This window comes from Semicossyphus pulcher, unplaced genomic scaffold (assembly GCF_022749685.1).
Source record: "Semicossyphus pulcher isolate SPU_LCO1_2020_fin unplaced genomic scaffold, fSemPul1.0.p SCAF_22, whole genome shotgun sequence".
NCBI lineage: Eukaryota > Metazoa > Chordata > Actinopteri > Labriformes > Labridae > Semicossyphus > Semicossyphus pulcher.
In genome coordinates this window covers 10,343,230-10,369,561 of record NW_027211696.1, presented here as the reverse complement: position 1 = coordinate 10,369,561, position 26,332 = coordinate 10,343,230, and the positions used below count along the sequence as shown (strand labels likewise).

General features: G+C 41.3%; 1 protein-coding gene across 1 annotated transcript in view; it reads left to right on the top strand.

Moving 5' to 3' along the window:
* Positions 1–26,332, top strand: part of LOC138601843 (astrotactin-2-like) — a 329,634-nt gene that overhangs the window by 225,830 nt on the left and 77,472 nt on the right. Inside the window, exons 13-14 of the mRNA XM_069673098.1 lie at positions 4,305–4,471; positions 7,404–7,592. Of these exons, the coding sequence (XP_069529199.1) occupies positions 4,305–4,471; positions 7,404–7,592 (356 nt within the window). The remainder of the gene's footprint in view (positions 1–4,304; positions 4,472–7,403; positions 7,593–26,332) is intronic.

Genomic DNA, 26,332 nt, shown 5'->3' with positions numbered 1-26,332 from the left:
TTTATTTTAGACCCAACAGAATCGTTACACTCGCGCAGCTCTGAGGGAATGTAATGTGTAATGTGTTTCAACTGACACATGATCAGAGTGTGGCGGATGTATTAGAGAGGTAATTGATTGTTGGAGTCTTGCCCCAGCAGGGAAAAAAAGCATCAAATATTCAAAGATGATGGACACTATTCATAGTATCAATCACGGTTCTGTACAGTGAATCCATCAAGTTAATGCTGAATAAGTGCTGTTTCTTTTACTCATTTTATTTAAGACATCACCGTCAACGCATAAATACACCTTCCAGAGAAATACACTGACACTGAGGCATGTAGTTTGATAGGGGTATACTGACACAATGCTAATGTAATAGCCTTGTGATAGGTCCAGCAAACCTGAACTTCACAATTCAGTTTTGTAACTTTGTTATTACTATTTTGCAGAGGGTCTGCGAGGCTTCATAGTACCGTAAAATTTGGTGTAAAAGATGCACATTTTTTTCATCTAAAAAGTGGGCTACGTCCTATATAGCAGTGCGACCGATATAAAATGCAGAGAGAGGTATTATATTGTGTTGCAAGCTAAAGCTTCATCATGATCGCCAGTGCAGCCGCCACCCTCACAACAATCAACGTTACTGTAGGCTGAGCTCAACTACCGCACCGGTAGCTAGAAGGGTTGCAAACTCTACATGGCGAAAACAGATTGTAGGCTATAATTTGTGTGTGTTGAATGTGTTTCAAATGAAAATAACTTGAAGTAGTGTGGACATAACTTTTGTTTTTATTAATAAATAGCTACAGAAAACTTTTTTTCCTCTGGGATACCCCCCAAAACAGACTGCGACTTATATTACGGATTTTACGGTAGTTCATTACCTAATAATGTTGGTAGAGCATGTGAAAAAATCTATTAAAAAATGGCCACCATGGATGTTTGACTTTGTAAAAAGGTAAAAAAAAAAAAAAAAAAGTAGGTAAAAATTATATATATATATATATAAAAATATATGTATATAAAATATAGATATTTAGATATTTAGATAGATAGAATTTCCTTCCCCTACTCAAAATTTCGAAGGTTAAATTCATAAACTCAAGTCGTGAATTTTTGAGGAAAAAAAATCTCAATTTTCAGAGAAAAGTAGCAAATATTGTGAGATTATAAAGCCATACATTAGCAAGAAGTTACTGAGATTCTGTGATTTCAACTCACAAAAATTACATTGTTTCTTAGATTATGACCCCCCCCCCCACACACACACATCCCCCAGTTGCTAAGGTTTTTATTTTCTTCTAACCGTCTGTGCAATGTGGTATGAAAAACACAATATGTGCAAGAAAACATAAAGCACGGATTTCTGATGTGCCCTACAATGCAAAAGTGTTTATCCATCAATGCACCATGACTTTCTGCACACTGGTGCCCAACTGCGTGCACCTTTTACCGTTTTTATTTATTGTTTTTTTACGCTGCCACATATAATACAAACCTCTTCATGGATGTCTGCTGACTATAGTTCTTAACACAGTACCTTTAATATTGCAGTGTTGTCATATGACAAGAGCACCATGAGATCACCAGCTGAGCAGTGCTGAGCACAAGGTGTTGTAAAAGTCAATAAAAGATCCTTCATCAAATTTTTACAGGTTGAGTGTGCCGTCTCTGCACTGTGTTTTTTACCTTTTCAAAATAAAAGCACAGATGAGAATCTACGCCAAGGTCTATATAACTTTTTAATAAGATTGAATTGTGAATAAAGTCATGAGGTAAACATAACACTACACTCCAAAGAGAGTAGTAGAAAAGTATGGCTTCCTAAAGAAACCTGTCAATCCTATAGTAACAAAGTCTTGTTGTTATATCCCATTTTAATGGCTTTTTGGAATATGTGAAGAAATATTCTCATTACAATATTAAACCTGCTGGATAACAACGCTTGTCAACAGTGTTTCCCCTCAGCAGCTTGCTTGCCACTTACACATACAGTGAGCTGAGCCAGCAGAAAAGTTCATCAAATGTCGCCTCATTGTTTAGTGTTTAACAATCTTTTGTTTACATACAAGAACGATAATGCAACCCCAATCATTACCAGTGGGCTATTAAGCAGTCAAGTTATTAATGGTAAGTAAAATTACGTTTTTTAATGGACTCCAGCTTTGTTTTAAAATGCATCTGCTGATGTTGCATTTGTGCTTAATTGGTATTTATTTAGCTGGAGGAAATATAATTCATTAAAATAAACATAAATTAGACGCTGTACAGTAAATTGGCCATTCTGAGATTATTGGACTCAGTGGTCCCCTCAGGATTTCTCTGCAGTGTGTGTGTTTAGGTAAACGGGATTTGTTCTATGTGGATTTTCCTGGGTATTATTGCTTATCCGAAAGTGAAAGTGAAAACTGATTAACAAACTGTAACTGTACAATAATACAAATGTTAACCAAGTTTATGATTTTAGGAGGTTATTTATGGGCTTTTATTTTGAAATAACCTTTTGACTTCTCAAGTGCTAATAAGTGTCAACAGTTAATGCTCCCTAATGTGCTCCCTATGTTCTAACACCACTTATTTACTTTTCTTTTTAAAGCTACTGTACCCAAATCCACAATAGCCTTCTACCAATGTAATACCACCTAATTTACATATAAGAATAACTTTATTATTTAGCACCTTTAAATACAGATGTTTACAAATTGCTTTGACAGACTAAGCAAAGGCAGGAACTCAAACCATTAACTCAAACAGTGACGCCAAACGGAGAGTAGTGTTACGGCTGTGTGTGTCCCTGTTCTGTTTGTCCCTTTTCCCCTCCTGTTGTCTCCACTCTGAAGGTGAACCTTATTGTTAATGAGGTACACCTGGTCTTGAAACAGTAGTTAAGACAGCAGTGCTGACATCAGAGCAGAAACTTCTGGAGTGTGGGCTGCTGTAGTTCTGCCTCTCTTGTTGTGCTTTGTTGATTTCTTCGGTCTTCAGTTAATAATTTGGTTGTTTGATTGTCCTTTAATAAATCCCATGTAGGTGTTTCACATGGATATTTTTGGGTCACATTGTGAATAGTTAGTTAATAGCCCTATAGGGCCGCCTTAGGGTGGGGCGTAACAGAAGCCTAGAAGATTTAACAAAAGGCAAGAACAAAATGCAAACGCAAAAAGTCCACAAGAATAAATGCGAATAAAAGTGATAAAACAGGCAGGTCTCGAAAGGCAGTTAAAGCAATAAAGCAGTACAAATAAACAGATAAATAAAGCAATAAAAACAAAAAAAAACATTATAAAAAGACAATATCAAATAATAGAGAATTAAAACAGATATAAAGATACATAATATTATATTATGCATAGAAAAAGTATTAAAAATTGTTTCATTAAAATTCGAAATATTGTCTTAGTTTTTGTAAAAGTTACTCATACTGTGTTTGAACTGGGCGTGGTTGTGTTTGGATATTTATTACATGACTCAGCAATAAATTCTGCCATAGGAATAACACAGTAAGTATTTGGCTATTTCCACCTGTTTCCATGGGAGATAATTGGCGGCCGCCAATATTTCAGTGTCGACAACAGTTATATCTTCAGCTGCTGAAGTTTAGTGTGGGCAGTGGATGCAATATTTTCGTTGGCTGATGTCGAGCGCCGCAGGAGGGAGTTTAGTTGCACAATAAAATGGCACTGGCTAACAAGCTTAAATTTAGTCACATTTTTGTGGATGGTTGATTATATTTGATATCAAACTTTTTTTTTCAGTTTTAAGGCAAATGTTCAGAGGCTTCATGTTCCTTACTAACACACTAAATTCCTTATCATTGTTTACACCCGTTTCTGGCAAAGGGAATCACATCCACGTCTCCTCTGCTAAACCTGTTAGTTTGGAGCTTCACCAGGAGATCTGAACACGTGTGGAGTTCTGTTTCCGCCATGAAAAAAACCCCCCTCTCTGTTTTGACTGACAATTCCATTCAACTCAAGCATTCAAATGCCAATTGAGAGGGTCTCATTTTTTACCCTGCATAAAGACCTCCACATTTCCTGTATCCTATCAAATAAGATAATTGCCATCTTTCATTCTTCATTCTTTGAATCTCTCCATCCTCTCTCCAAATCCCACTGCCCATCCTTCCTCTCTGATCTCACTATCTGTGCCTCCTCAGTGCTGCCTGATCCTGATTAAAATGCACACGCTGACCTCTGCGCCTCGCTCTCTTCTTCCCTCTTCCTAATTTATGCCTTCCTCCTCACCCTCTCTCTCCACATCCCCTTCCTCCTCCCACCGCCTCTCCTTCTTCCTCTGTCTCTCTCTTTTTCTCGCAGTGTCCTGAGGGGCTGAGGCCAATGAAGGATGGCTCAGGTTGCTATGACTACTCCAGGGGCATTGACTGCACGGATGGCTTCAATGGAGGCTGCGAACAGCTGTGTCTCCAGCAGCTCGTGCCCCTTGAAGATGACCCCGGTTCCAGCAACGTGCTCATGTTTTGCGGGTGAGAATAACTTACAGTAAAGGTGTCTGCAGGCTGGGAATGAAGCTGGCTCATGAAATTGGCTCTGTGATTGATATTTCTATCAAGAAATTCTTCCTCAGGCAAATCCACACATGTGGGAAATGAGATGTGTAAATAACAGTAATTTCAAAATGACTAAATTCAATCCATGTGTGCTGGAGACGTTGGCCCAATAATAAAAAATTAAAAAGTATAGTTTGAATACACATAGCTATACGATTCATGGATGTTTTAACATACCACTTGGTCTATTTGGCCTAATACTGCACAATTAAGCAATCTAATGTGTTACCAGGAGCTTAATGTCGCTTTTGACTCATCAGGTACTGCAGCCTGGTCAATGGCCCTAAATCTGTGCCACTGTAGGCACTTCACTGGCATTGGTTTTGCGCATGCAGGGCTTCGTGGTCAAGTTAGCAAGAAATAAATCAACAGCGTCCAGTTAGACTTTCAAACTAAAGCTTGATTAGAAATATTTGAGAGTTTTGGATGTGCAAGGAAAGACCAAGTCAGGTGACCTTTGTTGCAATGGTGGATTGCAATTGTTGCACTCTGATGGCAAAGGCCTAGGTGCCAATCTCCAATCAGTATCTATGCACATTCATACCCAATGGCTGTGCCTTTGGGAGCAGTTTGGGGTTCAGTGTCTTGCCCAAGGAAACTTCAACATGTGACTGTAGCAGTCAGTAATTTAACAGGAAGTCATCGTGGACCCTTGGTATCACACTTGGTAACCCTGGTCCCCTGGGTCAAAGTCCTGTGTTTGAGCCATCCAATCACACCCTGATCTCCCTATGCAGACTTATCCTTGCTCTTTTTAGTATGTTGCCTGACTGCTGCTGCAACACACTTTCCATTTATGTTTACCATCTGCCATCTAAATTCCAAGAGGCTGGCATTAACCCTAATCACACCATGGTGAAAGTTACTGATTTCATTCGGCATTTAGGACCATTGCTGGGATGACTGACGTAATGAAACTGTGAGTACTTGTCTACACGCAGCTCCTGACAACCTTTTGGTTTCCATTAAGTGGGAGCAGACTGACAGGTGAAAGATATCCTCATTCTCTGTTAAATGTGTTGGGATGGCGTAATTTTCCCCAGAACATTAGACTCTCTTACACTGCAGGCCAAGATCAAACTCTATTAGCTGCAGTTGCACTTTGCCAAATGTCATCAGTGCAATTGACTCAGACTTTCCTATGAGAGCACCTCGGGAGGTTGAATTAGGTTTTGTCAATCAAAAATATTTAACTCCATCAATGGGTAGAGCCTCTCTGATATATGAATGGTTTGTTGGTAAAGCCATGATTGATTGTGTCTTTGAATGATCCATCAAACTGTTACTCTATTATAGAAAGGAAATAGCTTTGCCTAAATGAATTTCAGCAGGTCTGCAGCATTTTCAGGACTGTGTTGCCAACGACAGTAAAGTCCCCCTTCCCACTGAGGCACTGAGACCTGATCAGCTGCGTGAGCACAAACCTCAGCGGCAGCCAACAGACAATAATCAAAGTGGTCTGTAAGAGAGGATTGTGCAGATAAATGGAGGAGATATGATATTTGTTACTGATTGCACAGTCTGCTGAATTCCGCCCTGTTGGAATCTGTTTCCAGCACAGCACTTGGGGCCACAATGTCTGCAGTGACAATCGCGAAAGTAAAAAGACATTTTGGCCAGAGCTGCAACAATAAGAGCCAGATTGTTCAAACAAAATTATACAGTAGCAGCCTCGCGAAAACGTATGCAACAGTTTGGGATGTATTCTGAATGCTAGTGTTTGTACGTAGCTGGATGGATAGTTTTCATAGATTGGGGGAACTGAGCCTAAGGTGGCAGGAATACAAAAGAAAAGGGTCTTAGAGACTTGCATGAAAGAGTTTATGGGTCATCCAGATCTCTGTGCTCCATCCATCCATCCATTTTCTACCAATTATCAGGTCGTGGTGGCAGCAGGTTAGGGTTAGGGTTAGGGTTAGGGTTAGGAAGTTAGCCCAGACGTCCCTCTCCCTAGCAACATTTTCCAGTGTTCCATGGCAAGGTGGTATATAAAACCCTCCAGCGAGCTCTGGGTCTACCCAGGGGACGCCCCTAGAAAACCTCCACAGGGATGCGCCCAGGAGGCATCCTAATCAGACTCCCGAACCACCTCAACTGATCTCTTGATTAGATTCTGTTTTGTCCTTTCCAGGAAATCTGTTGCCACAGTCTTTGCAGTGCCTCTCAGACACATACACCACTTTCCCATCAAAATGACCGCGTTGACGCAGGTTTTTCAGACCCGGGAAGACCGTCTTATAGATGCCAGTTGTCTCTTTTTCCATTGCCAGTGGAGTATTCTCCTGTGGGATTCTTTTCTGCTGCGTCTCTGGCTGGTGTCACAAACATGCCCGAAACAGGGTTATTAAGATGTTACGGTGGTTAGGTCTTTATTTATTCAGTCTGTGTATCAAACTCGGTGCAGACAAATTTGGAACGATGTTCGAGCACTGACGGAGACGGGCGAAATTTGTAGCTGAGATGACAAGGAGTCGCAGAAGTTACAGATGGAGCATAGCATCCCGCCGGAAAGGGGGCGGAGATTAGCCAACAGCACTTCAGTTACCGGGTGGTGTTGTTTAATGATGCTATGGTGTAGGGAACAAAAGTCCTGCCATAGTGTGCCCTCTTACAAGCCAGAGTCCTGTATCTGCGACCTGATGGAAGCAGTGTGAAGGATAAATTGAGGGGGTGTCCGGGGTCATGTGCCATGCTCTGTGTTTGATGGCTTTGCTGTCGAGGTCCGAGAGGTTGGTGGTAAGGAGGCGAATATATATATATACAGCTGTATCCTTTTACCTCACTTGTACAGAGGTTCAATAAATGACATATTGCGAATTATATTGACAGCTTTCCCTTTTATCCTCAGATGTGTGCAGGAGTACAAACTGGCAGGAGACGGGCGCTCCTGCCTCCTGCAGTCAGACAACTGTGAGGGACCGAAATGCCCTCGGCAGGATGTTCGCTTCAACGACACCCTGTTTGGCGAGATGCTGCATGGATACAACAACAAAAGCCAGCAAGTCAACTTGGGACAGATATTCCAGATGACCTTCAGGTAAGTCATCCTCAGAATCATCTTGTAAATTTCTTTCTATTGTTTTCTCTTATTTTGAAAGGCCTTCTTTTATTATCTCCTTCTACTGGTGTATATAACACTTTCCATCTCCTCTTGAGATCTTTTGTTTCACATCTCAACCGTTTACACTTCTCCTCATCTCCGAAGGCGCATCATCAGGAGTAACGGTCGTCTTTTATCAGTTTTCGGGGGGCTTGTAGGCGAGATAGAAAAGCTCCAGATCTCAGCGGAGCAGCTCTGAGAATCAGCAGTCAGGGTTCGCTGTTGGGGTGCTGCATCTGTGTTTGCACAGATGTGTGTGCGCGCGCGAGAGAGAGTGTGAGAACGGGGGATGAGGGAGTGATGGTTGAGTGAGGATTGAGACTTATCCCATGGCAGTTCTCCCTAAACTGTCAACCGTCTGAAAACCTGGCTCTCTCTGATAAGTCGCATGCTGTTTGTGCTGAAATGCTCCTGTGATCACAAAGAGAAGATGAGGGTCTATCTATGCACAAATACAGCCCGCACGGGAAAACACGCGCAACCAATAGATTGCTTTGTCACACACACACATGTACAAAACATCAGAACAATTTTTCAAGTAACCATGACATGCTTTTCATCTGATCTGCCCCCCCCCCAGGGGTCACGGTGGTTGTGCTTGGATAAACGCAGCCACACGATCGGTCTGCTGTTGGCCCTGAGGTTCAGGGCTGCGTAATGAATGGCCGCCGTGAGTCTCCACAGCAACTTCCATGGAAACAGAGAGCAATTTAATAGTCTCCTTTCACATATTTAAGCAAATGATCATAAAATAATTTCAAATCCAGGCTACATTATGGCTTTTATCATGAGAAGCCCACATTTGTACGAACCAATTTGAGCGATGCGAGATCCATTGGAAAGCTGCCTTTGTGAAGTCTTCTCCGAAACGTTTAGGGGCTGTAATTTCACATAATTCTTCAAAGTAGTCAGCTTTTAATGTCGCTAATCCACATAAAAGTGCATGAAAATAAGCCTCGATATTATTTGATTCTTCATAATAAAAAATATTTCATAGAAAGTCGTTTGAATTGGCTCTAAATTGAATTTATTTGAGGTTAAAAGCATTAGAACTCAATTGTGTCTTCTGTCCTTGAAGATGTCTTTAGGATGTGGGCGTCCTAAACTCCTAGAGGGAATTATTTTTTAAAAGAAGGCTGATAAACATGCAATAAAGTCTTATTTGCGTATGAAAGGAACACTGGAGTTCACAGATTTAGCCGAGCATACAGCCCCGGATCTTAAAGGTAACATGGTCTTACCCCTCTGACTCGTCTTAAGCACCACACGTCTTCAGGTGGAACACATCGGAGCTGGACTGAAATAAAGAGCTCGAGTATTTAGAGAGGGATTACTTACTTTGATCACCTATAAAGCTCTAAGCTTAAAAAAGAGGCTTCAAATCCATCTTAAGAGAATTTGTTGGAATGACTGACACGTCTGCAGCCTCGTCTAGGAAAGAGTCGAAGAGCCCCGTTCTCCCCAAAGCGAAACCACTTGGGGACTCGCCTTAAATACACCAAACACGGCGCAGTTTGACAGATAAAACAAAGGCAAAAAAGTTTGAAGGGTTTTAAAACCGGGGGAAGCTGTGAGTTCATCCATTTGCCCTCGAGCAGTGGGGAGCACAGTGGTGTCTCCTGCCTCCAGACTCCAGACCAGCGCTACACACTGGGCTACATCAAACTATGGCCGGTAAAGGGATTTGCGCTCGAGCCAGGGCTCCGGTGGGGTTATACACACGACAGGTTTAAACTAGTCAAACATTTTGGCAGCCCTGGGACGCGCTAGACAAGCAATGAAGGATCTGAGGATTGTTTCAGAGGGAAAAAAGTACACAGAGTACGGCAGGCTTGGGAGGAAAGATCTTAAATCAGCTAATTTTAGCGGTTATTGATAGACGTGTTTTGGCTCTTGCTGTTTTTAACACTTTAGCTTAAAGCTCCTGTGAGAAGTTTTTCGCTGGTTGTGAAACAGACTGAAATTAATTCTGATGACTCTATATGACCTAAAAAGCAAACCAGACCATCAGCGACAAGACTGATTATTTCTGTATAGTTATTTTTAATGCCTGAAACTGTTGGCGGGCGGGGATAGGTGTCAGACGAAGCGATTAACTGCACGCTGCCTTTGTTCACATTTTCCAGGGCAAACATTTAAAGTTAATGATACATATGTCTGTTAAAGAAAGCAGGATGAGATTTGTTGTTAAAAACCACCACTTAAGCACGTACAGGACAAAATCAGCAAAGAGATAAGAGGTATGGCTTTGTCCACAGGGGGCGCCAAAATCAACACAAACTGAAAGTTCCTCAGAGCAGCTTTAGTAAAAGACAATTAATGAGCTGTTAAAAGACAGGCAGATATTGCGATGACAGCACCATTAATTTCCCATCATTTGCACCCGCTATCTGCTCTGTCTCGAGGTGTGATCCACAAAGCAAAATGCACCGATGATATTCAGGCGCAAACACGCCCGTGAAATTTGCAGATCTGTGCAGTTTGCTCTTGTTTTGCTCCTGATTGTGAAGAGGAGCTGTCTGCACCTCCACTCCCTGCTGCGCGGAGCTGAGCTCTAATGCATTAACTGAGATCCACACTGACAGAGGTCAAGTTTTACTAAGTTTCACCGTCTGTGACGCTGTTGCATTTCTTGCACGAGCGCGCAACAGCAGCTCGTTCATATAAAAATCCCCGTCATGCGTAGCGGCTCCAGACTATCTCCACTCATGCGGACTGTGTGCCGGGGTTGGGCCTCGGACAGCCCCGGACCAATTGATCTCCCAATTATAATAATAATGACAAAATATTATTAACAGACTGTATTTACAGACAAATACATTTTTTGATCACACAAATGGTGAAACTGATGTCATGATCATGAAACTCAGAGCGTGACAGCCCTTATAATACCGAGCCACAGTTACCACCAGCCTTCTGCAGGCGGGAATATCTTCACTCTAACTGCGCGGTGCTGTCAGCGCTGCTGATGGTGAATTAGATGCTTTTTGCCGCTAGACTCATTTGCATAGAAAGGGGCAAAATTTGCCCCGAATGCCTGCATAATGACTCATTCAAATAAGCACAAACGGCACCAGAGCACAGAGACAATGTTTGCTCTGCAGCGCACCTTGGGGTGAATTGAACCCTCTGCGTGTGGTTCGAGAATTAGACTTTTAGTGTCATTTGCACAGGTTTAGCAAAAGCCGCGCAATCCCTTAGTGAATTCCCCCCTTAGGATTTTAATGATGGTCCTACTTTGGTTCAACCATTTAACAAGACAGCCAAAGTGAGACAGGAAATGTGGGGAGTGGGGGATAACATGCACCAAATGATTGGCAGGCTGGGAGTCGAACCTAGGACTGTAGTCTCTGTACATGGGGCGCCTGCTCTACCAGCTGAACTAAACCAGCGCCCCACACACCATCTCTCTAGCCCCGTCCACACTGTGTGGACTTCCTTCTCCTAGATCACCAATCTTGGAAAATGCTGCGAAACTTCAAATGCAATCATCATTAAAAAGTAACAAGATCGCAAAGCGTTTCCATTGGCCACAAGCTGCATTTGTCTGTCTGTTAGACCTCATATAAAACTGTAATAGGCTGAAAAATCTTTATTGAAGATCTGTAAAAGATGGAGTCTCCCTCCAATCACGAGGTAACTGCAGTCAAGTGCACTCAATAAATATGTTATTGAAAGGGCTCTATTTCCACGCACTGAATACTGAGTTTAACAGCCACCCAGCTCCAGCTCTCCATCCTTCCCCTTTGTCTGGCTTTAGAAATTGCTCAAGTATCATTGGTTGGAGGATAAATCAGTGCATATGTTTGTCTGCTGTAAGCTTTTTTTCCTCAACTCAAACTTCATTTTTATTACACCTGTTCATTTTTTGCACCTGCTCCCGGAAGCTAGAGAAATTTCCATGCTAATTGCGAGATGCACACTTATCATGCTTCCTGCAGTTGGAGGCACATTTCACCATTTACATGCAGACAGACAGGCAAAGTACTTCTTCCAGGCTGATGTGACTGTTCATTCTTTCAAACTGACTTACTGTACAAAGTTGGGGCGAGATTGCAGAGGGCAGGAAAAGAGAGAAAAAAGGGAAGGGAGAAAGAATGGCGCCATTATTGGAAGAAAAAGTGTTATTTATTGCTCACAAGTAGGCATTTTGTATGCATCACTGTGCGTTTCCATCGCTGTAATATCAGCTTGATCAAATTTATCTCAGCTAACATTTTGAAAGTCAAATTTTCCTTAAGCTATTCATCATTGTAAGTCTAACCAGACAAGCTAAGCACACAGGAGTATAATACTTGACTCCCAGTGCCTCTAATTAAACATGTGTATTACCGCATGTCATCTCACCAAAGCACTCATTCTGCTTATCAAATCCACCGAGTCTTTAGTCGAAAGAACAATAGCTTTGTCTCCTGAATGACTCGCTCCCATAAGAATTTACCACACGGCCCGTACCTGCAGTCTATATATTTAAAGCGATGTGTGGAGCGTCTTTGATATGCAGATGAGAGTCTCATCCCAAAGCCCAGCACCCTTTTTTATTTTTTTCCTCACTTCCACTGTCTACTGATTTTCTCTTCCTCTCCCTCACAGCATCTCATCCTTTTGTATTAGCATCACAAAGTGAAATATCAGATGATTGAGATGAATTACATGATTTGAGTCAGAGCATCACAGGAAGTGTTTTAATGGGAAATCTAATCTTTGATTTATGGCTGTTTTGCATAGTTGTAGAGGTAGACCAGGGGACTTAAGCTATTTTCTAGGGATACACGATATGTCGGCCGATATGTCATTTTTCTGCTGATATTTTCCGCCGATAAAACACTTTAATTCTGCCTAAATGCTTGACGATTCCCCTAAAAAAGCTTGACGTAATGCTACGACATTAATTAGACTGGATTGGATTGGAAAATCTTTATTGTCCCCAAGGGGCAATTTGGTTTGCAACAGTAGCACACACCAGCAATTCACACCATAAAAGACAAAAATACATATAATACACAACTCCCATGGATGTCATCATGATATAATCAAAGCCAACGGTCCTTGGTATATGTGCAATGGCAACAGTACCTACAGTGTGTTTAAAAACCCAACTGCTGATGGAACAAATGACCTAAGATATCTGTTGGATTTGGCCCTCCGAGTGTAAGTGTACCTGCTCCCTGGTGGCAGAAGTCTAAACTCAGCATGAAGAGGGTGGTGAGGGTCTTCAAGGATGGCCTTAGCCTAAACATGGCCAAGATCATTAAAGTTAAAGCTAAATATTTTTTTTACCAGCCTGTTTTTGTTAGCGATGCTGAGGTTGCCAAACCAGCAGATCATCGCAAAAGTTAAGATGGACTCAATAAAAGACGAATAAAATATCTTTAAACGCGATCTCTCAGCACCTTGGCACGAGTGTGAGCGCGCACTGCCTGCGCGAAGTTATCAACAATATACAAATAAAGACTAAAAAGTCACAGAAACTCGAGCCAATGAATAGAAGTTAAACTACTTTCACAACTAGCTTACAGTTAGCTCACATTCTCGTCATTTTACCAGACTTAACAACACCAAACACGCAGAGTGTAACATAAACATCAGTGCAAAACTAACTAACATATTCATGGACGCACACACGATAAAAAGAGTCCGTCGGCGATCACTGATGTCTCCGTAGTAGGTGCAGTAAACAAGTCCAGGCATGTCTCCCTCACTGCTGTGTTTCAGGGGGATGCTGCATTCAGGTGCGCTCAGAAACGTGAGCGTTCAGACACCTTTTGTACAACGCCTCTTCCGTCAAGCGTGAAAAAGGGTGCAAGATGTCCGCAGTTTTTGGCCACTACAATAAGAGTAGGCATTATATCAATTCCACTACAGGGGATACTTGATGTTCTCTGCAATTAGGCGGAAAAAAACAGGTTGGAAAATACTGGTATGTCGGATATCGGCAAAAAAATTCAATATCATGCATCCATACTATTTTCTTTTCCAAATTTAAGATGAATATTATGTCATACAAGCATGCAAATTAGTGATAAAGTTACATATGTAAATGTGAATGTTATGGCTGAGAACAATTCCATTACAATGTGAGTGCTAAGTAAAGATATGAGGACCGAATGCACCCCACGGATAATGTAAATGTAATTATCTTATTTGCATATTAAAATGTTCTTTTATTGAACTAACAGCGAAGGCAACCTAATTACTTTTTTTTTCTTTTTGCACTTTATAACCTTCAGATATTCAAATGCTCACCAGCCTCTCCATCCAGCTTTCAACTCAGTATAAAGAAAAACACTTATTTCTCCAACAGTGTCATCCTTTTTATATGAAGTACATGTTCAATTTAGTCCTTTGTGCTCCTCCATATGTACAGTAATAACACAGTGCCACTCACCGAGCCATGAGGATTGATGGAGAGTAGAGGATGTGGATGTATGAGAGGTGGTAGGATAGTGATAATGGCTGCCCATCAGTCCTGAGGAGTACATTTTTAGCCTTGTCTCGTGAAACGACGCACCGATCTGACATGCACACACCTTTAATGTACAAATATAAGGCAAGCACTATATGGGGATGTAAAGTGAAAATGGCGACAAATTGCAGAGAGGCAGCACTTAGTGATGGCAATATGTTGGAGAGAGAAAAACAACCACGCACAATCACCCATACAGTGCATTGATATTCTGGTGCACTGTGTGGTACAAAGCAATTTGCAGCATGTAGTAGGGGAACAAGTACAAAAGGCTGGTTTCCCCCCCTTTGAAACCCACCTAAACCCAATGCGTAAAAATGAATGCATTTTGCGCTATAAGAATTGACACCAGAGAAAGCAGCATTACAAATGCTCTTTTCCCTGCAATTCATATTTCATACTCATGTTCTCACCTTAAAAGACGCTTCCTGCAGTCAGCACATGATCAGCTCTGAAGGTGAGTCCACTTAGATCCACTTGAGCATTGGACATACTGACACATCAACCCAACTGCAGTGGAACAGAGCCATATTGACACCAACACCAACATTTCATATTAGTATTAATTGTATTCTACGGAAGCCCTAAGTGGACATGCATCCATACATTTTATTTACTCCCTTTTCCCATAATAGCAAGTTCATTTCAGTTGTTTTCTCGAGATCTCAACTTTCTTTTTATCTCGAGATATCAAAGCTGGTTTTCCCATTATAACAAATTAATTTATCTCATCTCAAGATAACAAAGCTTGTTTTCCCATTATAACGAATTAATTTATGTCATCTAAAGATAACAAAGCTGGTTTTCCCATTATAACAAATTAATTTATCTCATCTCAAGATATCAAAGCTGGTTTTCCCATTATAACAAATTAATTTATCTCATCTCAAGATATCAAAGCTGGTTTTCCCATTATAACAAATTAATTTATCTAATCTCAAGATATCAAAGCTGGTTTTCCCATTATGACAAATAAATTTATGTCATTATCTCAAGATAACAAAGCTGGTTTTTCCATTATAACAAATTGATTTATCTCATCTCAAGATAACAAAGCTGGTTTTCCCATTATAACAAATTGATTTATGTCATTATCCCGAGATAATAAAGTTGGTTTTCCCTTAATAACAAATTAATTTCTCATTATTTTGAGATAACAAAGCTTGTTCTCCCATTATAACAAATTAATTTATATCTTGAGATAACAAAGTTGTTTTTCTCATTATAACACTTAATTTGTGTCCTTATCTCAAGATAACAAAGCTGGTTTTCCCATTATAACAAATTAATTTATATCCCGAGATAACAAAGTTGTTTTTCTCATTATAACACATTAATTTATGTCATTATTTTAAGATAACAAAGCTTGTTTTCCTATTATAACAGATTCATTTATGTCATTATTCTAAGATAACAAAGCAGGTTTTCCCTATAGAACAAATTAATTTATGTCATTATCTCGAGATAACAAAGTTGGTTTTCCCATTTTAACTAATTTATGTTGTTATCTCGAGATAACAAAGCTTGTTTTCCCATTATAAAAAATTAATTCATGTCATTATCTCGAGATAACAAAGCTGGTTTTCCATTATAACTAATTTATGTCATTATGTCGAGATAACAAAGTTGGTTTTCCATTATAACTAATTTATGTCATTATGTCGAGATAACAAAGCTGGTTTCCCATTATAACTAATTTATGTCATTATCTCGAGATAACAAAGCTTGTTTTCCCATTATAACAAATTAATTTATGTCATTATCTCGAGATAACAAAGCTGGTTTTTCCATGATAACAAATTGATTTATCTCATCTCAAGATAACGAAGCTAGTTTTCCCATTATAACAAATTAATTTATGTCATTATCTCGAGATAACAAAGCTGGTTTTTCCATGATAACAAATTGATTTATCTCATCTCAAGATAACGAAGCTAGTTTTCCCATTATAACAAATTAATTAATCTCATTATCTCAAGATGACAAAGCTTGTTTTCTCGTGATAATGGGATCATTTTCCGGCACTCTAGAAAACAAAAAAACAGGCTGGTCACTGTGATATTACAAACCAGGACATGCTATGCTGCCATTGCCCACAATGATGAGGTAAGTTTAGTCTATTTCTATCTTTGTTCGTGCATTTCGCTACTCTGCGGAGGATGATCACCTGACGTTACGGTGGTGTTGCGTTGTTATCTCAAGATATTGACATAAGTAATTGGAGATCTCAAAAAAACAACCAGAAATTAGTCATTATCACAGGAGTCGATAAAATGTATGGATATATGTCCGCTTAGGGCTTCCGCAGTATTCTATTTATCACAGTTATATCAAAAAATACCATCATGCCATAATCGGAAATGAGCGCTATTATTATCTACGTATACGCAGATGACAATCACATTTATTTCCCCTAAAATTCTAAGCCGAGTGCCTTTGCTCACGATAAATATTTCATCACTAACATCACCCAGAGAAACTTATCCTGTTTGATGCTCATGACTTCATCTTTTGATGGATTGGAACTCTGTGTTCCCCTTCCTGCCACATAGTTGCACACCAAGAGAATGAATGTCAGACATTTTTTTCTTGTGTCAAACGAGAGGCGGTGTCTGACAAAAAGAACTTCACCTGCTTTGTGAAGGTGATGCTGCCATCCGTGTCATTCTGGTGCCAAAGACTCTTTTGACAAAAAAAGGAAAAGTTACAGTAGCGAAGAAAAGAGACAAAACAGCTTTTGAGGCATTCTGCACTTACTCCTCATCAGCGCTCACCTCTCAAACTAAGACGACACCACGACATGAATAATTTGTGAGTCTGGCAGCCCACAAGGCTCACAGGCATAAACACAGCCACATTTCCATGTTCCTCTGTAATTTTCAGTAATTATCTCCTTGGTGAACACACGGTAGCTTCTACTGGGTAGTTGAGTCAACAAACATTATAAGGCAATTTCTTTCCACTTAATGAGTAGCCAAGAGAAAGTGAGTGTGGAGGGGAAGGGTTAAGCTGTTCAAGGATGATGAGGAGCTTGTTAAAACGCTTCCAGAAATAACGCTTGTGCTTTCGCGTTCTTTTTTAAGCTCTTAACATTGAATTAGGTCTTTTTTTTTTCCAAACAGAAAGCCACTGTTACAAACTGAGGTTATAGCATTTAAAAGATGACGATGTTTACCAGGTTGGGAGGGTCTACTGAAAAGATGCTATTGAGTTGCATAACAGGAAGTGTAGGCACTCGCATAAGACCCCACTAAAGCACACTGTGTTTGTTTGTCCTCTAAAAGAAGAAAGGCTTGTTAATGCAGCTATTCAGGCACACAGAATGTACTACAATGTGAAGGCTACTTGATGGACCACTTCTGGAGATGTTGAATCTCAGCCAGGTGTAAATGCAAGCTATAGGTTGACCAATTATAGATAGCATCTTCTACTACTACCTACCCACAGCCTCATGGTCAGATGTAATTTTCCATATACAGTAAGACTAACACTTTATATTAAAGTTGCACATATTCAATATCAACTTTTTTTTTAGCATGCATATAGTTAGCATATTTGCTGCTTTGTAAGTCATTATAAAGCACTGCATTACCATATGCTACATCTACTAGCTTATTAAATAAGAGTGTACCGTCAATAGCCTCCTTATTAAAGAGGGCGTATTATGCTGTTTCACATTTTAAGACATATGTTACAATGTTGGATGTCCAGACTAAACGTGGGTGAAGTTTCAAATCTGCAGGTAAAAGTATGTCGGAGTAATCCCCAGGCTTCTCAGCTCAGTCTGCACGCTGCTGTGAAGCCAGGTTTCAGACTGTTTTTTTCTTCAGGCTTTGGAGAGCTGACCAATCAGAAGAAAGCGGGCTTGTAGGGGCAGCAGTTTCTTAAAGGTACAGAGCTGACTGAGTCGTTTCAGGAGGAGGCTGTATGAGGGCCTGCACAGAGCAGAGTTTTTTAAACTCTAGATTATGCTAAGTTACTCCACAGGTATCACAGAGTGAAATTTAAAGCTTGAAAAGACCATAATACCCCACCTTTAATGCTTATTGATAGTAAATAAGGAGGTGGCTGGACATGAAATATGATCTTAATAAGCCTTGCTTTGTATTGTGTTAATATTTCCTTATACTGCCCATACTTAGCAAAGCATGCTAAGATCATAACCTATGTACAGGAACTTCCTTATTTAATATCTATAAGCAGTTAAAGTGCTATTAGAATTACTGATTAAAAGCCACAATACTTCTCCATCAACTCCCCAATACTACATCCATCATCTATACCGCTTATCCTGTTCAGGGTCGCGGGGGAGGCTGGAGCCTATGCCAGCTGTCATTGGGCGAGAGGTGGGGTACACCCTGGACTGATCGCCAGTCAATCACTGACACATAGAGACAGACAATTTTTCACGCTCACACTTTAGAGCAATTTGGAGTCACCAGTAAACCTAACGAGAATGCAAACTCCACACAGAAAGGCTCCCACTTTGTCCGAACCGGGATTCGAACCAGGAACCTTCTAGCTTTGAAGCGACAGCGAGCACCACCGAGCAGCCCATGCTACTAAGCAGTTAATGGTGAATATATGTGCATTAATAACAAATGATATCGCAGGAATAAATGTCCTTCTACAGATTTAAGTTAATGCCACCAGTAAATGTGGTCTAAAAATCAGGTTATCTCCTCTGTTGTATCAATCGATAGATATTTTTTTCAGGTTGGGGATTGGGATCCCCATTGGTTCCTAAAAGACTCTTACTTTATAACTTACTTAAAGCGCATTACTTTATTGCAGACTCACATCTTGCAGCAGCTGAGTTTGTCAAAAGTTTGGTTCTTCTTCACATATTGATGTCTCAGCAGAGGATATTAGATGAAAAAATATAAAGATGCACATGTAAGTGGAGGTTGGTAAAGCCTCAGTGATTCCTCCATGTTTGTGACTTAGCAGACATAAGGTGAGCACGTTCAGAAGATTGTACAGGCTTTGCGTGTGTGTGTGCTCAGACGTGTGTGTTTACCTTTGTGGCGGCCTGTGTTTGCTGGAGTGAGTCAGCGCTCATGCATACGTGAGTGCGATGATTCCTGAGGCTGTCGCTCTCTGCTCAATAACTCACATGGCAAGGCAGGACCTAATAGACCCTAGCCTAATATCAGCTAATGTCAGAGAGGCTTATAGCCGACTACCTGCTGTTTGACAGGGGGGAAAAGCGAGGGAGAAAGAGAAGTAGAGAGAGAGAGAGAGCGGATGGGTAGAGGCAGCGATAAGGAGAGAAGGAAAACGAATAGGGAAGTAAATGGAAAGAGAAAAGGCGAAATCAAAAGAGCAATGCTCAGGAAAAGTTAGCAAGCGAGGCGCTGGATGAGAGTAACAGAGAAATGCAAAAGAGGTAAAAACAGAGAGAAGTAGTGGACCCAATGAGGCGATGAAGTGAGGCGGTAGTTAGAAGTTGCTAACTGAGAGGTGAAGTTAAACCACGCAGGAGCAAAGATAAAGGACGTAAGCTGTCTGTATCAAAATCAATTCACATCTTTACAGTGTGTACAATTTAAATCAATGGTGGATCTTTGTGAGTCAGATAACATGTGGTCGACCTCCTGTCTGTTGTCCTACTTATTTCATTACAAATGAAGCCACGCCTGCGAGCTAGTTCAGGCAGGCCTTCTCCACAGCCCCCTGACAAACACTCTCCCTCTCTGCTCTGTCATTGCCACCGCTGCCCTGCACCAGTACAGCGCTCATACTTTCAGCCCCACCACCACCACCACCACCACCCCAGCATCCACCTGCAGGCTCCGGCTAGGGGGGGGTTTAAGATATTATCTCATCACTCCTCAAATGTCTGCATGTAAAATAAATCTGCGAGGAGACACAAGCTACTGTATTACTGTGATCTACAACAAACGTGAGTCGTCTGACTGAAAAGTAGCTAACTGAGCGCCAAATTGTTCAGACGTTAAGACTTCAAGTATGCCATGAAAAGTGTCATTCTCTTCTGATCAGAGGGGACTTAGCACGGGATTTACAAGCACCTACTTTCCAAGTGCTGACTTCCATAACACTCATTTAAAGGGACAGAACAGACATAAATCCACGGTCTCTTTACTGTGAACATTTGTGGATGATTTCTTCTTTACATACCGTGCTCAAGAATTTTAGAATCGTATCTGAATTCATTTTCTAATCATTTATGCCCTTACGGAAAAACATGTTCTAGCTAAGGCGATGATCTTAGGTCAGTTAAGCGAAATTCAATGATTCATTTGGGATGTCATTTATCATATACACTTTTTCTACATCGTTCATATTGGCAGAATCTATTTCTTAGTGTTACTGTGGTAGAATTTTCCTTATTCAGATGTTAGAGTAAGAAGAGATGTGTGAGAGAGCATCCACTGAGGCCCAGAGAACTCCGAGGTCAAACCAGATGTGTTACTGTGCAACAGGTTCAGGATGACCCCTGGCAGCATCAGTCGTAAATCCCACTGTATGCTAGAGAAGATATGCACCACTCGCTACATGGCCTTCGAGTTATCTGTTATTGTGGACAGAATGGCACCAAGCCCACGTCTCGCCTGTTAAGTTCCCCTCCCTACTCTCATTCTTGTTTTCTGCCTACTGAGGTTACACGTCTTATTTGTCCATAGGTAAGAGTGCACATTCAGTACTTCTAAGATTGGACACGGTTTCAGCAAATGTCCTTTTAGGGAAGATAGTACGAAGACACCATAGTGTTCGAGTAGGTTAAATACTGAGCTCAAGGACGGGTCTGTTAGAATTGACTTGGCATTACACTGATGCTCTGAGTGTATTGTATTGTCACTTCTCCTTGATCAAGTATATAAACTCTTCACTTTAAGACATCTAAGTCTCCCGAGTCTTCTTCATCTTCTGGTTCATCAAGCTCAAGAATTTCCATCACAGTTACAGTGTTACAATTTCATTCAGCAGACGCTTTTGTCCAAAGCGTCGTACATTTGAGAGTTAATACAACACAAGCAACGATCAAGACAGGAGGGAACAAAGTCAGTCAGTGCCAGTAAACGGCTTCAAGTACGATCGGACACTGGTGCCAACAGGCGGTGCACAGGGCGCAAAGAAGTCCAACATCAACAAGGTCAATATCATCATCGTAATCTTGAATATCCTAACAATCAGTAGCATCAAGTGTGGAGGTGTTCACGAAAGAGCTGGGTCTTTAGCTTCTTCTTAAAGGTGAAAGGGACTCTGCAGTCCGAATGGAGTTTGGTAGCTCGTTCCACCACCGGGGGCCTACTGAAGAGAAGAGTCTAGTTAGAGACTTAGGGCCCTGTTGTGATGGGAGTACCAGGCACCTTTCATTGGCAGAGCGTAGTGGGCAGGAGGGAGCGTAGACCTGGATGAGGGCGTTCAGGTAGGCAGGAGCCGTTTTAGTTGCTGTTTTTAAAGGCAAGCAACAGGGTTTTGAATTTGATGCGAGCGGCGACTGGGAGCCAGTGGAGGGATATGAACAGTGGAGTGACGTTCTGTTTTGGGTTGATTGCAGACCACTCACGCTGCTGCGTTCTGCATCATCTGCAGAGGTTTGTATGTGCATACAGGAAGGCCTGCCAGTCGGGAGTTGCAGTAGTCAATGCGCGATATCATTAGAGCCTGTACCAGCAGCTTTGTCGCTCCGACAGGTAGGGTCTGATCTTCCTGATGTTGTACAGGGCTAATTGACATGACCGAGCGATCGGGGGTTACTTGAACCTTAAAGGTTAGCTGGTCGTTAATTCTGACACCCAGGTTCCGGGCAGACTTTGTGGGTATGACTTCAGTTCGTCTAAGTTGGATATTGATCTGTGGTTGCATAGACAGACTTTATTATTGAGCAAATTAAGAGAAACATTGCCTGACAATCCAAACTTTATTGTTCCAGAATGACCGAGTGCCATACAGAAGTACCAGGTGAGGTAAAAGGAGGTAAAATCATAGAGTAAATATCCCTTTGTCCAGAAAATAGTTCCTGCCTGAACCCCATTCTGAAAGGCAATTACAGAAGTGGGTTCTGTTCACAGTGCAGCTTTACCACCAGTTATATTACTCCCCAGTGGTGCATTCTCTAAACGCCTGCTGTTCCCCTTTTATTTCAGTCAGTGTTTGTCACCTGTGGTCCCGTTGAAGTACTTTCACATAGTTCAGTTCAACTAGAGGGCTAATTCATCATCAAAATGAATGGGATTTTTTTTGTATTGATTATTCAGCCTCTTCATTTCTCCACTTAGACTCTTTGCAATTATACGGAACATTTGACAGCATACTCAATTTGCCCTGTGCATGTTTTTTTTTCATTGTGTACAAATGACTCTAAAGCCACTCCGCGTAACCTTTACCTTATGATGTTCTGATTTTCTATTTCACATAAATTATGCTTCGGCAACGACCAGAAACAAGGACAATGACTTTGTGTATTTAATTAGTTTAGCCCGTGATGCTGTTGTGCACTGGTGCTAGACTGATAAAATCACTTTCATGTGCAGCAGCCAGTGAATCGATAGTCGGCTGGAGGGTGAAAAATGAGAATAAGCAGCATAGAGATTTCAACCCTCAGCTTCTGAGTGTGATGGAGCTGCCTCACAGGGGGGGTTGCTAACAATGCCCGTCCACCATAATGGCTTCATCTGCCCCCCTAGTTACACTGAAGGAAAAACTGCATGGAGTAATTTGTGGACCTGGGCTAAATCCTGAATTAGTGGCTAGATGTTTTTAGTATTGATTAATGAACTAACGCTGCAGAAGTGAACTGCAGGGTGGCAGCGCTTGTAATTTTGCATCCCCTCTGGACTCCCATCTGTCTTAACTCTTACTTTTCCTCATCCTTCTTTCCTCATCACTCTGCCCTGCTTTCCCAGGACTCTTGCCTTCTGCCGTAAATTAACCATTCATAAATTATTCATAAATATCAATTCATAAATAGACGGCAGCTCCAAGCCACTTTCAGCTTTATTCAACTATATGAAGTTTGCTACACCGACTGTTCGCCCACACTTACCTCTGCAAGGCCATAATATAAAGTAGTTAATTACCACTTCTGTGATGTGACTTCCAGAGCCTGCCTTTCAAGATTGGACTACAAAAACCAGCTCTCCTTTGGTTAGTCATATCACGTTAATAGACAGAGTGCCAGATAACATAATGACATTTAATCACGCCTTCATGTCAGTCATATCGTTGAGTAATTACCTTGTAAAATAAAAGAAGACAACCTCCGTGTCTCGGCCCATTATTGCCGATCAAATACAAGAAGGGAGGACGGAGGGAAAATTGCAATGAGACTTTTAAACGTCCCTTTGTGTCTTTTATGTATCATGATGGAGGAAAATAAGCCAGACATTGGTAGATAAAGGTTTGGGCTTCATTAAAGGATAGACAAATATACACACTGAGACACCAATACGAATAAATACCAATCATAAAGGTCTTCTGTTAAAGTTTCAGAGCTAGTTCTTGTATTATCTGAATCACAATAACTTTATTGGTCCCTGTGGTGAAATTCAGTCACATGAAAGTTGCTCTTATTCTAAAATAGAAATACACGTGTAAAGTTTTAGAGAAATAAGTTGCACTTGTGTAAATATATGTGGCGTATTTTCTAATATGTAACAACAAAATACGTAGATAAAGTTCCTGTCTATTGATTCAAAGTGACTATCTAGCAAGGAGTTTGATGGCCACAGGCAAGGATGACTTCTTGTGGCGCACTGTGGTACATCTCCCTGTAAAGACACTTGGACTGAATGCACTCCTGCGCTTGACCAGCATGTCATGGAGTGGGTGGGGGACACTGTCCAAGTTGACAAACAACATTGTCAGCATCTTCTACTCTGGCATTTCGCCCAGGGAGTCCAGCTCCACCCCCAAAAGGTCACTGGCCTTTTGGATCAGTTTGTTGAGGCTGTTGGCTTCAGCTACCCCTAAACCAGCTGCCACAAGACACAGCTGAAAACAGGATAGCACTGGTCACCACAAAATCATAAAACATCCTGAGCATTGACCGGCAGATCTTAAGTGTTGGCGCTTGCCCTTCTTGTAGGGTTTCAGTGTCCTCAGCCCGGTCGAGTTTATTGTCAGAGTACATACCCAGGAACTTCTTGCCCTTAACGATGTCCACACGTATCCCCTTGATGGAAAATGGGGTCGCCTGATCCTTGGCCTCCTTCAGATCCACAACCAATGCCTTGTCTTTGCCACATTGAGATGCAGATGGTTCCGCTCAAACCATCTGACAAAGCTACCCACCATAAACGTGTACTCAGCCTCCTCACTGATTATATTGATCAGTCTGCAAAGGATCGAATACCCTTCAGGGTCTGCAAGAGTTGCAACAGGCTTTCAACTAACTGACTCCCCACAGCGAATGCTCAACAGTGCAGATAGAGTTCTGCGTGTACCAAAGTACAGTTGTGTTGTTTTAGCCTTCTTCTTGATGTTCTTTACAACCTGAACCATGTAGGTTTTTTTGGCAAAAACCTTTTCAAACAGGTGCTACCATGTGCATTTGTCTGAGACGCAACAGAACTACCGTGTGCAGCTAAATGAGACGCCAACTGAATGTCACAAAGAATCGTTATTCCATGACCTGGAATGTAAACACCTTGAAAGTAGAGATGGCTCTGGCCCTTCTTTCAGAGGTTCTCAGTGTCCTTGGCCCAGTTCAATTGTATGTACTTTCCCAGTAGTACTCAACAATGATCCACACTGGATGGAAACAGGGGTCACCTATACCTTGGCCCTTCTTCAGATCTTTAACCAACACCTTTGTGTGGAGACACTGGCCTGCAGATGAATCCGGACAAAGGACTCTCCTGTTGGAGGCTCCAAGGTTACTAAGCATTTTTTCCCCAGTGAATTTACTATGATCTGACAGTGTGGTACTTGGCAATCAGGACACAATAGGGACATACACCTGCATCGCTGTCAGCTTCTCACCCTGTAGTGCTGTAAAGGTGGTATTGAAAACCCTGGAGAAGTCAAAATTTGATCTTAACTGTCCTTACTGGCTTGTCACTTTGGGCGTAAATGCCGTTCAACAAGTAAAGGATGGCATCCTCAACTCTCATTCGGGGCTAGTCAGCAAACTGGAGCAGTCTAAGAGTGTTCTGATAATGGGCAGAAGCTGTTCTAGGATGAGTTATACTTGTTTAACCGGGCATAGGCTCAATCCACAGGCACTGAAATAGGACCGAACTTGCATAAGAACAGTTATGTGCTGCTCTTCATCAAATAGACAAAAAACAAATAGTTTGCTGTGATTTTGACTTCTTGTTAAATTGTCTTGTTTTTCTCAAAATAGAAAACATTAAACTGCCATGCCTCTTGATTGTTGTGCCAAGTAAGAAAAGATAACCTCCCGGTTAAGTCTATCCTCTATCAAATTCTCTGAAGTGCTGCTCCAATTTCAGGGTGATGACATGAGAGTCTGTCAGTAACAGAGTTTTCACTGCTGGTTAGGGTTCCTCGTAACACTGCTGTGTCCATGTGTGAGTGCAAAAGAGAGAGAGAGAGAGACGGGGGAAAAGAGGGAGACCGAGAGGGACAGAAGTTTGTTAGGATTGATGGACACAAACGGCGGGTTTAGAGAAAGTGCAAGTGGAATAATAAAACGTAGAAAAGCAATGGCTCTAATAAGTTCCATAGCTAGCTGGCCTGCATGCCCCCTCGCTTTGCATTTCTAGGCTTCATCTCTATGGTAATGCTCTGGGCCACCAGAGTTCATTTCCACAATTTCCTAAGGCAGGCCAACAGAGATATCAAGTTACCAAAAAAAAATGTGTATGCACACTCGCACTGTATTTCAATTGTATGCTCGGCCGAGAAGAATCAAAGTTGAGGTCTTGTGGTTAGTGTGCGAGTGTCTAAAGGGGAGAGAAAGAGACAAAAACAATGAGTAATGTAAATTTGTACAACAAGAAACACTTGTAACACTCTTCATATCATCCTACTCAGAATGTCTCTGTGTTTCTGCGCTGATGCATATTTTAAATCCACATTTTTTAAACTTTTCTTTCTGCCTAAATTGCTTTCTGTTTGAAACATGCTTTTGTATCTGACAGGCATCACAGTAATTACCACTGACTCTGATTGGCTGGGGTAGCGTACTGCTATGTATCAATTTGTTAATTACCAACTGTGAAGATAGCATATGTGGCAGCCGGGACGTTTTAGCAGCGAAGGATAACAGTTTTATCAG